General features: G+C 48.3%; 1 protein-coding gene across 3 annotated transcripts in view; it reads right to left on the bottom strand.

The window, feature by feature from the left end:
- Nucleotides 1-13,423, bottom strand: part of NUP210 (nucleoporin 210) — a 41,739-nt gene that overhangs the window by 14,859 nt on the left and 13,457 nt on the right. For 2 of the 3 annotated variants that reach the window (XM_076070690.1, XM_076070689.1), the window contains exons 11-26: nt 11,853-11,990; nt 10,918-11,073; nt 10,160-10,358; nt 9,346-9,491; nt 8,574-8,795; nt 7,797-7,970; nt 7,104-7,305; nt 6,404-6,510; nt 5,706-5,810; nt 4,797-4,895; nt 2,867-2,917; nt 2,188-2,316; nt 1,589-1,716; nt 1,007-1,142; nt 764-826; nt 194-373 (exon numbers count right to left, since the gene is read on the bottom strand). In XM_076070690.1, coding sequence (XP_075926805.1) covers nt 194-373; nt 764-826; nt 1,007-1,142; nt 1,589-1,716; nt 2,188-2,316; nt 2,867-2,917; nt 4,797-4,895; nt 5,706-5,810; nt 6,404-6,510; nt 7,104-7,305; nt 7,797-7,970; nt 8,574-8,795; nt 9,346-9,491; nt 10,160-10,358; nt 10,918-11,073; nt 11,853-11,990 — 2,235 coding nt within the window. The remainder of the gene's footprint in view (nt 1-193; nt 374-763; nt 827-1,006; nt 1,143-1,588; nt 1,717-2,187; nt 2,317-2,866; nt 2,918-4,796; nt 4,896-5,705; nt 5,811-6,403; nt 6,511-7,103; nt 7,306-7,796; nt 7,971-8,573; nt 8,796-9,345; nt 9,492-10,159; nt 10,359-10,917; nt 11,074-11,852; nt 11,991-13,423) is intronic. The other variant, XM_032963443.2, reaches the window with a different exon arrangement.

Here is a 13,423-nt window from a genome sequence, read left to right as displayed (position 1 = left end):
ACAAACGTGCCTTTGTGGGAAGTAAACGGTGGTTGTGCTAAGGACAGAATGACCTCATACGACTCGTCACCAACATCTTCGGGACCAGCAGTGGCAACGAGCACCCATCACCGCTTGTATGGGGCGCAGACACTTTAAAACGAGGCCACAGGCACCACCATTCGGGGCTGGGTCCCGGCACAGCGGGGCGTACCTGTGAGAAGACGACAACCTTCCGCATGTCGGGATCGGTGGCCTGGATGGAGCCGAGCAAGCGCGTGGTGCCCAAGGTCACCGCCGTGACATGGCCCGCCGAGCCAACGCGCGCCACTGTGCCGTTCTCCAGTCTGAACACGAGGTTTGACTGAGGCTGGGGTCCACCCTCTGACATCACCTGCACGAGGCGAGCAGTGGAGAAGGTGGCACAATTTCATCAGCAACCCTTGCCGTCAGAAGCTCCACCATCTCATCTACTCTGTAGTCTCAATTTAAAGCCTTCACATTATAGAGTATAAACAGGTCCTTGCAGGGTGGGCTGGTAGGAACATTGGAATTTTTTTTACACCCAACAGCACGAGATTTCACTTCGTTAAAGTATTGAAAGGGGACGGACGGACGCATTAATCTATTGCAGGCTGGTACACTCAGTTTACAACTTCGTTCCTACCAGTAAAATATTGCTCTCAGGAGCTGAGTGTGTTTCAATTCCAAATGTAACCTCAAGCCTTGACTTGAATACAATCGAGTTTGTGCCCTGTGCCGGTATCCTGTGAAACCTCCTCACCTGCATCTTGGCTCCAATCAGCAGCACCAGCTTGCGTGGGGACAACTTGAACGGAGGAAACACCTGTGCAGTCACAAACACAGAACATACTTAAAAGACGCTCAATGTCGCACTACTGTCGACATGGGTGGTTAACTATGAGGGCACTTTAAGAAGCAGGGCGGAGGCTGCGTTTAGAGGTAGAGACGAACGGGTGCCGAACCAGTGGGGACAGGTGCCACAGGTGCAACGTGCGCCCCTTACCTGTATCTCCTTGGGCATGGCGTTGATCTTGCGGCCAGTGCGATCCCGAGCCGATGCGGTGAGCGTGGTCTGCCCCACCGCCAGCCCATGTACCAGGTACGCCACCGACACGTCATCAGGGGCCTCCAGCAAGGGTCTGGGGGTGCGGTCAGTGCAAAGCATCTCAATCTTGGGGAGCAGTAGTGTAGCGGTTAGCGCACTGCACTATGGACCTGGCGACCCGAGTTCGATTCCCGCTCACGGCCAACACCATTGACAATCATCTGAACCGGTCATGGGCCTCCCCTAGGTCGAATCAGCCTCAAATAAGTGCCCGGTGTGGCGTGTAAACATCGCCACTGGGCAGACAAAAGGCGGTCAGGCGTGGTGTTGGCCACCCACCCCTCATGTGCTGTGCCCGAAACAGTCTGTTCTGGCTATAAGGAGGGTCTTTGTTTCAATCTTGTGCATCCGCACCTGCGTGGGTGCGTGCGCAATCCTATCAAAGGGAATTGAGATTTAACAGTGGAATCGTGGTATTCAAACAAGATTGCAGCAGGAAAGTGCGTTTGTACATGCGTGTGTGTGTTTGTTTTTGCTCACTCCAAATTCAGGATGTTCGAGGCAGACGTCAGCTTGAGTCCCATGTGACGGAGAAACTGGGACAGGAAGGGCTTCCGCTGGTGATCCAGGACCCGCACGTATGCACGAACCGCCTTGCCAATCTCCACCTTCCCGTGCCCAGCAAAGGCAACACATCGACAGTGGTTCGCTAAGCAACAATAACAATGGACCTCCTTACTGATGGCCGAGTAGGATTTCTTTGGGCGGGTTCACACATCAACACATACTCCAGTCATGTCACTACAAGAGGCCCTTACATTCACACAAGTGACCGAGTGTGCTACAATTGTAAATCCAGTATCGTCAGGATTGAATCTTCCCCCTCTAGAACCCGAGTAGTATGGCTATGTTTGCAGTGATGGATAAATGTTTGAGGGTCGTTTTAAAGTGGTAGGCCTCACATGGCCTTGGGCCGCTTTAAATTAAATCATGGAATGCATATGGCCCATGGGCCGTAGGATTCCCCACCACTTGACTAAAGCTACGGAAGTGATAGAAATGTTCCAAATCTGTCGATGTTACATTAACACCAAGTAGTACGCAACTGCGATAGATCTTCTTGGTCATCATGGCGGCACCTTGTCGAGGACGTCGATGAGGAGCTCTTGAATGTTGGAGACTCGGACCTCTGCACGGGCAGACGACGGCAAAGCCAGGCACAGGTCGAGCACCAGCAGGGACAGAGTGCCGGGCTGTAGGGGCACCACCTGGCATCGGCAAACGGGCAAAATGGGGAGGGGTAAAGTAAGATGAGAGAGGGCCATCAGCAAAGGGTAGGGCTTGGGGGGGGGGAAGAGGCAACGAGAGGAAGTAAGGTCTGAATAAAGCCGAATGGGCAACACAAAAACAAACACCTGCACCAGCAGGGGACAGCACCATCCATTGACAGAAACCACTGTGTGGGTGAAGTAAGATAAGTGGCACAGGGTGCGTTAGCCGTGAGGAACTATTTTAGGTAACCTAATCATTTTAGGCTCCCTAAAATGAATTTATGCATCGCTTCACCCATCATATATGTTCATCCACAGCCCCACCACATAAGGTTGGATTATGGGTGAAGGATACACGATGCAGTGCCATACAGATGCGCGCTGGAGAAATCCCCCCCCAAAAAAAACTCCACACCGTCCACCTGTGACGTCTCAATAAATGTGTGGTTAAACAGGGGTGCGATCCCGACACTCGGGCGTGAGCAGGGGTGCAACCGAGCGGAAACCCCCGTGGTGGCGTGCATTGCCGGGCAGCGCACACCCTCACCTCCAGCTCGCTCTGGGCTCTCTGGTACACCACCGAGCACACATCACACACCTGCAGTCGGCAAGGTGAGGGGTGGTGGCATGGGTGACACCGAGAAGCAGCGAAAACAGCGCTAGCCGTTGATGTAGCGCCGGCATGAGATCAACAGCAGCGGTGCACACGCGCGGCAAGGGATGGATCCGATGAAAGTTTGGAATGCGAGGAACATGAGTTCTTGAGAAGAGAATATTGACTCTAAAGATAATGGGAGCCAGACTTGACACAGGGAGCATGTGGTATCCAGTGCAAACACAAGTTTACCACAGTAATTCAGTAGATTAAGACATTCTTTCAAACTGAAGTAGTCAATCAATCCCTGACCTTTAGTTGAAGATGAACTCAGATAACAAAAAGATATTGTCCCACAAGACACACGCTCAATGGCAGAGCCAGGATTTTCAGGTAGAGGGGGCAACCCCTCTAGAAATGAAAAATGATAGGAGTTGTTAGTAAGAACTTGTCCCTTGCTTTTTATTCGACGCATGTGCGGCGATGGCGCAGCCATCAAACGAGGGTCGAATTCGAACCGTGTGTGATCGGCATCGAGCTTGTTGAAGGTATGCCTTCAGGGAAGTCGTGTACTGTATACGCAACTGCGCACAATTATGTGAGTCACTTATAACTGCTTTGCCGTTACTTATTGCCAATTATGGACTCAGCCTATTGTCCTATCATCTCATAGAGTCGCTGGCACATAATAATATGCTACACAGTGGCAGTGGGGGTCGCAAAATGCCGATTTATCTATATATATAAAAGGGAAATTTGTGAATGTGTGTCTCTTCGAAATGTTTAGCATACTTCCCGACATGCAACAAACTTGAACTTTGGCATGTGGGTACTTTCCAGACTGTACACCATGCAAAAATTATAAAAATAGACTTTTGAATTTTTTTTTGAGGGGGGGGGGGCGCAATAATGAATATATTTTGCACGGCAAGTGAGCTGTGACGTCACATCTGTCATGTGACCCGCATGCGGTAGCGTTACGCAGTGTGCCTGCTGACGTCACGCATCCCCCCCCCCCAAACCCTCCGCGTAGGCCCTGTATCCCGCACAAATGCGCGGCTGGGGGGGAGGGGGAATAATGGATATAATATACTAGGCGACAACTTTTAATTAGCCATGTGGCTAGCTCCCATACTGTACACAATGTAAAACGTATAAAAATAGACTTTTGTATTTGGGGGGGGGGGGGAATGACCATGAAGTGTGTGGCGTCAACCCGCATACAGGAGTGGCGAGAATCGGTATGTGGTGAGCGTTTGTGGTATCGATTAAACGGGAATAGGCCGATTCTAAAGAAATCTACAACCTTCGATTCCTTTGCTCCATTTAAAGAATCGAATCTTGGCGCGTGAGCGTAAGTTTTTATTTCCACCGCGCGTTGGGTTTTATTTTTATTAATGAGGTAATGATAAAAGTTTTTTTTTCATTTGTATATGTTATGTTTTTAAGTTTTAAAATATATTTTCCCCCCGGGCAATGCCGGGTATACTTCCCACTGGTTACTAATAAACCCCAATGATCCGATCGAAATCTCTAATTTCGATCGGATCATTTGGGGAGCAAGTGCCACCCCACCCCCCCCCACTGGCTTCACCAGTGCACACACCTAGGTTCCGTGTGTCCTCGGCTCTCTGACACAGGTTTTAATGTTGTAGTGACGTCAATTGCGCCATAAAAGCATTTTTGTGACATCACTGCAGCACCTCATCTCAGACAGCTCAGGACTCACAGCGTGGCTACACAAGCTGTTGGGTTTTGTGGGTGTTGCATATTTATTTATTCCCACTGAGCAAAAGTCTCTGGCAACAGAGACCAACAAAGTCCTTGCACACAACAGTCAAATATCACAAAGTGAACTGATAGCGGTCAGCCTTACACACACCTGCACAGCGTTGACATCCTGGTGATTTATCTGCATGACGTCGTTGCCGCTGGCGTTGACGTGAAAGAACCCCGAACCTTCGCTCAGCGTGAGTGTCACCTAAGAGGGGACGAGTCACACACAACAACAGCTGCCATTCGTCAAAATCACCGCAGCGGTTGTGCAAGGCTAGGTCCACTTTTAGGATGAGCAAAGTGTCGGTGGGACATGCATGCAGGATGCGTGAGGGTCAATTGCCAAGACAGGCATTAGAGTAGTGTCTATATTATTCTTTGTTTTTTTTCGGTAAAGTCACGTAGAAATAATAAAATACCATAATAGTGTACGACGTTTCGATTGCAACACAAGCAATCGTCATCAGGTACAGAAGAGCTAAATTTACGAGAGAGAGGAGACACATAACCGCAGATATATGTACAGACACAGATACAACAGGGGATACAGAGAGAGAGAAACGTGTGAGCACACTAAATCAAACAGGTTTTAGCAAGATTTGGAAACTATATAACGCAACACAGACGGTCGGTCAAAACACAATTAACGCAAGGTCAGGTTGATTACGTTATTTCAAAGATTGCTAAATTGTAAGTTAAATTGTAAGTGTGAAATCTAAAAAATATACAGTGTCTACATATCCAGCGACCAATAAGAAGACCGAAGACCAGATGGTGGTGTGATAACTGTCAGGGCAGGGCAGATCTTGTTTACTCTACGGCAGCTGCGGGAACTGGCGGAGGGAAGAAACTTTGCCGAGGTGAGATGGCATTAATGGCTGTGGCCACGACGACACCTTGATCTTGAAGTGTCAAAGGCTCGCCACGAGTCGAGTAATCAAGTGAACTGACTGACTAATCGTCCCAGCTATAGGCAGGAGATTACAGACAAGTAGTGCATGAGACTGGGCTCCACCTTGGCTTCAGGATGGTTGAAGATGGTGAGGTTGTTCGGGGAGATGCTGACGTCCTCCACGAGGAGCAGCTCGATGGAGGCTGAGACGGTCGGCAGTGTTAGGTCCTGCGGGTCGCGCACGCGCGTTTACGTTAACACGCGTCACACACGTGTGTGTGCAATATAGCGACGTTCAGGACAAACGGCCCACAAAGCGCTTAACAATCCACACCACAATAAATAAGTACAAACAAGACAAAGATATTCATAAACTCAACTAAATATACATCATTGTTAATAAACAAGTAGGCATGTAAACACTCCAAAAAACACAGAAATCTGAATAATTATTATGGGTTTCGGGTCACAAGTTGAATCAAGAAATACTTTCCGTCTCTTTAGTAGTCTGTTATGCCTTGCTTATTCCATTAACTTTAAGGTAACATTTACAAGTGGGTTTGTAAAAATCCTAAATGTCTAAAAACGCAAAGCATAGCATCTTGAGCAGAACAACTGAAGTTAATTGGTGAATGGATGAGTCGTTAAGTGCCCAGCAATATACACCCCAAAGTCACAAGACTACGACAGACAACCCCAATCTAGAGCCACGCGTGAACATGTACAGGGGACGTGTGGTTTTCCAAGGCACTTTTAAATTCAACCGCTGTGAAAAGAGGCGCCGTGAGTTTCATTTATTTTTTTCTGTGCGAGCAGCCGACCTCTTTCCGAGCGAGGGTCTCCCGCAGGAGGTGGTCCGAGTACGTGCTGGCGGAGACCTTGATGGTGACGGTCCCTTTCTTACGGTGCGTAGTCACCCGCTGCACACCTGTAGAGACGAGACTCGTGAACGTCCACTCGCATCAGCTCGTTGCCGCCACCGCGTCAAAGCCAAAACCCTTTAAGGTGTGGATGTGATTAAAGTGTGCAAGCTCTCAAGTATACAGAAGGGACTTTTGCACCGAAAAAGGGAACAATGGATGATAATCATCCAGCATCATGACTATGATTACTCACCAATTACCAATACATGACTATGATGAAACAAAAATAACTAGTTTGACAGAAGACCCAGACTAAGATAATGTATTAACATTGTTAGATTGCAAAGCACTGAGGAATACCAAATACACAATTGGCTATGTATGTTTATAGAAGCACTGAGTTCACCGATTGGCTGTGGGGGGGGAATGCACGCCCCTCACACCAACATTTAATAACTAACAGTGGTCTGTATGTTCGACTACTTTAGTCGGTTAGACTAAGAGAAGAACAAAATAAAATATACAAAATAAGACTTGACTAAACTATGACTATATTGCGAATGCATGGGAATCTATAGAGGGTGTCCCATGCTGCCCAACAAAGAGGCCTCTAGGCTGAGAGAAAGGGTGGCCCCACGGCCCGTGGTGTGGGCCTCACTGTATGCGAGGGCCTGGCCAGTGCCCTGCTGCTGCTGCTCCTCATGGAAATGGAGCAACGTGGAGGACTCGGGGAAGGAGGCGAGGTTCGCGTCCGAGGAGAACCACTCCAACGCCAGCGAGCTGAAGTTGTCGAAGTGCTCGCCCTGCTGGTCCAGCGCCACCAGCAGCAGCTGCGCGTCGCGGTGGTTGGACATGGGCACCTAGTGGAGGAGGAGGCGGCGGCAGCAATTGCAAACATCATTATAATCATCCATTAGTGTTTCCCACCTGTAGCAGGGTGGACCTGGTAACCATACTCATCCAAAATAATTTTCCCCCACTCTCTACTTTTCTTCTAAGGCCCTCTAATCTTCCTCTAAGGTTTCCTTGTAATTTCTTACCCTCCCACATTATCGGGCCTGCCTCTCAGGGTCTCCTACCATCCATTTGCAGTTCAAACAACCGTGATAGCAAATGCAACTTAATGGATTGCTATAACGTCTAGATGCAACTGCAACTCAAGACGGTGGATAAAACAGTGTGCATCATTTCACTGACAAAAGCAGTCAGTCTTAGGCAGACAGATAGAGGAAGCTCTTGAGCCTGGATTTGAATAGCCGGAAGGAAGTCAACAGTGCAGATGGCTGGCAGATGACTGCTCCAGACTGTGATGCAGAACAACAACCATCATACACAGGAAGGAAGCACCCACCAGCTGCCGCTTCTGCTGGGTGAGTGGGCATGGACGGCCTGTGGACGTGGGCAAGTAGACGGGCGCCAGGCTGAGTGAAGCGGGGCGCGCGCACACAAAGTGCGTGTGCGTCCACTCCTCTGCGGGCAGCGGGTTTGATGCACTCTCGTGGTTCCCCACCGTCAGCGTGAGCGCCTGCATGCGGCGAGCGTCAGGGGGCACACAGGGAGGGGGTAACTTGGTAAACGATGATCGTCTGCTGTCAGAGTTGAGTTTGAGTGAAGCAGTGTAATTGACTAGGGGTGAATGTAAGCAGGGGTGGAGAACTTGCAGCACGTGGGCCCGCTGCTTTATTTCCAAAAGATTAACAGCATTAACCTGTAGAGATTAAGCTACACTACGACCTACAGCCACAATATTTTCGACCTAGCAGTGCTGTGTTTCTAATTTCAGTGTCAAATCTGTCATTACACAGGAGCTCTATCTATACTCGGCTAAAATGCACATTATTTTCACATTAAGGCGTATGTTAATGTATCGCCCGCAAAAAGGCATCTGAAAGTCCAATTTGGCACTTGGTAAGGAAAATGTTCCCTTCCCGACATTAAGAATATATTCAATTGGAATCAGAATGCAAATTTCTATCATAGTGTGCCTGCCTCTAACTTTAAAACCTTAATGTCACAACAATGTTTCATGAGAGCAGAGCATTTGCAAAGGATTCTCAATTAACCATGAGCCTGGCACCAATATGGCAGTGCAGTGGCCCTTCATAACAGTTGCCGTCACCAGCCCCACCTGCTCTCCGAGCGCGGTGCACAACACCCTGAAGGTGTGGCGCTGGTGCCACTGCTGCTCGCCGTAGCCCACCGCGTGCTTCGTGACAAGGTCCTCGTCCTGAGCGTCCAGTCGTGCATAGAACTTGGATGGCTCCAGCACCCAGGGCCGGGGCCCGCCCTCAAACACCACCTCCTTGGAGGCCCCCAGAGTGACAAGGGCCACGGAGATCGGGTCCACCACCTGGGGTAGGAGGGGGACAGCCCCGGGGAAAAAGTTTTGTTTTACGCAATATCGATCATCTTAAGGTTATCATGGCTACGACATATGAATACCTAGAAAAAAGGGACATTGTTATTACGATGAAAAATAATAATAAATTCCAGACTGTAAATGCATACTCTTTCGTTATTTCGGTAAAGTCACGTAGGTATAAAGAAAGAACCAAAGAGTATGGATTCCTGCAGTCGCGAAAGCTTCAAATCTAGATTTGTAAATCTAATCTGGTGTAAAGGCTCCCCCATGCCATGTCGGTTACATGGGTTGTTTAACCATACTTTACCATGCTGTTGAGTGTGGGTTTATGAAGTGCAGGGCATCTAGGACAGATTCTGATATCACTAGCCATTGATGGCAGCCACAGCCATGAATCAAACTCAGGCCATCGGGTCCATAGTGTGGTACATGAATCACTGTGCCACCACTTCTCCCACCATTATCATAAAAATTCGCTTGCACTTCAAAACGGGCATCAGTCGAGTTGGCGATCGCCAATTGGAAGGGGGCAGCTCACCTTCAGCGGCAAGTAAGCGGCGATGGTGATGGAGTCGTGGAGATGAGTGGTGCCGTGCGTGTAGGAGATGCTGATCGTCGTGTGTCCGGCCGAGAGGGCGCGCACACGCACCGCCATACAGTAACCATTACCCGGAGGCAGGTTTCCTGGGATGGGGAAAAGAGGAGACGTGTGCTCAGCCAACTTTGGAGTATGTACGTGACCGAAGGCACCATGACCAAATCACCCGGAATGCACCCAATCCCGTCAGATCTCAGAAGCTGTAATTCAGCAAGATACAAAGTGTGTCGAGATGACGAGGTGGTTCAGAGATCAGATCGCTGAGCCGACTCAAATCCAGGTGGCTGCCTGTGAGTAAACAGGCTTCTCAACAAGTGTAGTGAGCTTAGCCCAGTCACCAAAATAACACATCGGTAAAATTTTGTTTTTTTTACTTAATTCAGAGAAATTCCAGCTCTGACAGTTATATTATTTATTTTATTGGCATGCAACAAACACTACTCTCAAATGTAGACCAGTGGTCACTTGAAGTGATCATAGTGATCAAGTGATATCCGTTTGCGTTGGCTATTCTGCAACACTTAGCGTTGCACTGCTTTGTGAGATATTCCAGTGGACACCTCGTCTCATGACGCGCTGCCAATAGCTCAGTCAGAATAAAATTGGAGCCAAATTACAAAACAGAGATACATTGCGTATTAATGGGCTCTCGCGTGTTTATAGAGACAATTGTTTACCCTGTGTCGAGCACAGCTAGCACGGCCCTGTTCCCCACATGTGTCGGCATGCATGAGAGCTGGTAGCAGGCGCTTACCCTCGACGACCTGAAACACGGCCGTGTTGGCGAGGTCGGTGGTGAAGTGCATTTGCGAGCAGTCGAAGAACATCATGGTCTGGCGTGTGGCCGGGTCCACCAAGCCGCTGGCACGCACCGGCAGCTCTAGAACCCCACCCACGCGCGCCTCCAGCTTCGAGCGGCCAAACTCCAAGAGGACCACCTCCAGCATGCGCACCTTGCAGAGTGCCACAGATACATACCTGTGAGTCACCTAACTTTTAGTTTATAGAATTGTTACACTTTATATACATTGTAAATAAGACTCTCAAATGCACAATTTGATGAATGTATAACGAAACTAATTTCCACTTGTGATGCGCACAATATATGCTCACTCTTGAAGAGAGACAGAGGGCGACTCCGACACGGGTTGGACACGGGAAAGATTGCCAAGTGGTCAGACGGCACCAATTTTCCCCACAAGCGCTGCAGTCCTCTATATAATAAGGTGTTAATGGCCAATTCATGAGTGTTTACATTTGGGAGGACACCGGATCACATAGAGAAAACCCACACATGCAAGGGGGCAACGATCTATCCGATACAGATAAAGCAGGTGGAGCCCACATTTGCTGTACTGCCTTCTCCTGGCAAGTCAGGGTATGACACCACGACGGTCATAGTTGTGTGCTACCATCACCAGGCTATCCTGACTATTTTCGTGGCTGAATCGATAAGTTGTGGCATGCCGAGTAAATATGATTCTTAGTTGGACGACCAGACCAGAGCCTCACCTTCATGCTGCCAAAATGGAGAGGGTTCTGCACATCCCTGGCACGGATTACACTTGTCCCCACCGCATCTGCTGTCGTTAGCAGCCCCCGCACCGTCACCGTGGCCACCTCCGTCTCAGTCGATGACCAGCTGAAGTTGCCGCTGCCGCCCTCAGCCTGCCGCGCACACCGCCAGGTTGTCACTGTTGCCGTCCACTAGGTTACAGGTGATTGCAATGGCTGAGTTATGAAAGACCGCCAGGGGTAACACCAACAATCATGCATGTGTTGGTTTTCGGGAGCATACGCCGAGACAGCATGTAGCAGTGTCCGCCCTCCGGCATGAACCCCTAGGGTCCCATCCTGGCAAAGCCCCCAAGTGAGCTCCCTTCCTATCCCCAAACGTCAACGATAACGGTTAATCTGATGCAGTCACGAAGCTTGTGGTCGATCGCTCAGCCTCCCCCTCCACCGATGAGATCCTCTAGCAGAGAACCTGGTGCAGCATCAACCAAGGGCAATCGACTGCCGTACAGTCGTTGGCATTCCTGTATTGTAGAGGTAGTGAGTCTCAGCTTGGTTTCCTGCCGTACATGCCGTTTTGACACAAAGTCATCCCATTGGTAGTCCAAGATGAGCTTTAAACAAAAACGAGCCACTAAGTATGTCTTTAATAATTAATTTATCCAGTAATGCATCACTGAGTTCCAAAACTGCTTCAAGAGAATCCTGCATAGGGATGCTTGGCCAATTCTGTTTCAGTATTTTAAATGCCAGGAAACTGGAGCACCCTGTAAAACCAAGACGCAGGAAAGGGTAACGGGCATAGGTCTGATAAGCTATTGTTCACCTCTTCTTTCGATCAATTTGAGTTCCACTACTGAAAAGAGCTGAACCACGTGTGATTATGAATACTAAACTTCCCCCTACCCTTCCTACCCACCGCTCCCAAGTACCTTGAGCGTGTAGTGGTAATGCACGCGGCTGGGCTGCCACGGGTAGATGAGAAGGGGCGGCTGCAGAACTATAGGGTCAAAAATCTCCACCTCCTGCTGGTTTGAGATTGTCTGCGGGAGAGCCAGCGATTTTCCATTCTGCAGGGCACAAGATGACAACGCAGTTCCACAGCCACGGAGGTGAAAAAGCAGTTATTTCTCAGTGGAGGTCACGCGTACACAATCATCCTAATTTCATTATAATTTTATGAAGCATAATTATTCGTAAATAGTGGTTCTAAAAATGATGAACAATGTGAGCTGCTCTCCATATGCCATGTCCTTATTCTAAGATGTTGGAGATAATGGCCTTCCATTTAAAATCTCTCCATAACATTTCTCAAGAACCTTGCATTCAATACTCCCAGTTGCATCCAATTGTTAAAATTTCTTATGTACTTAATTCAGTGTTGTCCAGCTTTTTTGAGTTGCATTTTAGCATAAAAAGGTTGAAAATACCATACGTGAACTAGACAGGGCGGCAGTCAAGTCTTGAGTGCCCAACATTGGAGAAAGACCATACATTGGTCCAAATCATCAATCGTTGGAGGAGATAAAGGTTCCCCCCCCTCCCAAGGATGAAGCAATAACACATGGAGTTATGGTTCAATTGAAGAATACATTTACACTATCAACACTGCGAATCAGCAGCCACTGCAGGGGGTCATACAGCCTATACCAATCAAAAAGGCTTGCCTGTATCGTGAGCTTCAGAATCAATTTGAATTCATTATTGTGAATGAGCGGTTGAGTGACGGACTTCCTTGACGTAGTCTCTTGGCATAAAACTCAGTAAAACTAGCCGAGCCGGATGGTTGGCAGTTAAAGTCTTAATGTATTTTACAACTCTGAATTCAAATGTTTCAGAAAATTTTAATTGAATGTACAGACGGTTTTTTTTTATTTAAACACAGTTGCTCAGCACAGGCCAAAAGGCCCAAAACATTATTATTGAAGTTGCAATAGATAACAGTTAACGTTTTTTTTTTATTGAACAAGGTTATATTTCAAGCATTTAATAATGATCAAGCTTTTATATACACATTCTTGTGTGTAAAAAATGGAATGGTGTTTTGCAGCATTGAGTTTAAAATGGAATTTGCTCTTTTCTGTACTAAAATCCAGGTCCTCCTTTTAAAGGCGACTTCTGGTCTCAACGGGCTAATACCTGGAGTGCGATCAATGGGAAGAGCGCTCTACCGTGGCACTACGAGGTCGAAATTAGCTCCAAAAGAATGGTGCATTAGGACGCTGAGAGCCTCACAATGGTTGAGTTATGTCACCCGGTCAACCAATAACTGCGCGTGTCATGCCCACGAACCGAGAGTTCACAGGAAGGTACGGTGCCTGCGACTGTCTGGATTGACATCCCCAACTAACGCTCAGCAAGGTAGCCTTCTCATACTGTTACGTTACGATACACTCCGGGCTGCGAACAGGTAGTTAAATCGACAAGCACTCTGGAGTGCTTTGAAGCGCTCTGTCCATTAAATGCACCCCTGGTTATCAATTAAGTTCATTTACCTGTCAAT

Source organism: Petromyzon marinus, chromosome 30, assembly GCF_048934315.1.
Source record: "Petromyzon marinus isolate PM22_M1 ecotype Great Lakes invasive population chromosome 30, UKy_Petmar_22M1.pri1.0, whole genome shotgun sequence".
NCBI lineage: Eukaryota > Metazoa > Chordata > Hyperoartia > Petromyzontiformes > Petromyzontidae > Petromyzon > Petromyzon marinus.
Note: the sequence above shows the minus strand (reverse complement) of the source record. Positions and strands in the feature narration are given on the sequence as shown.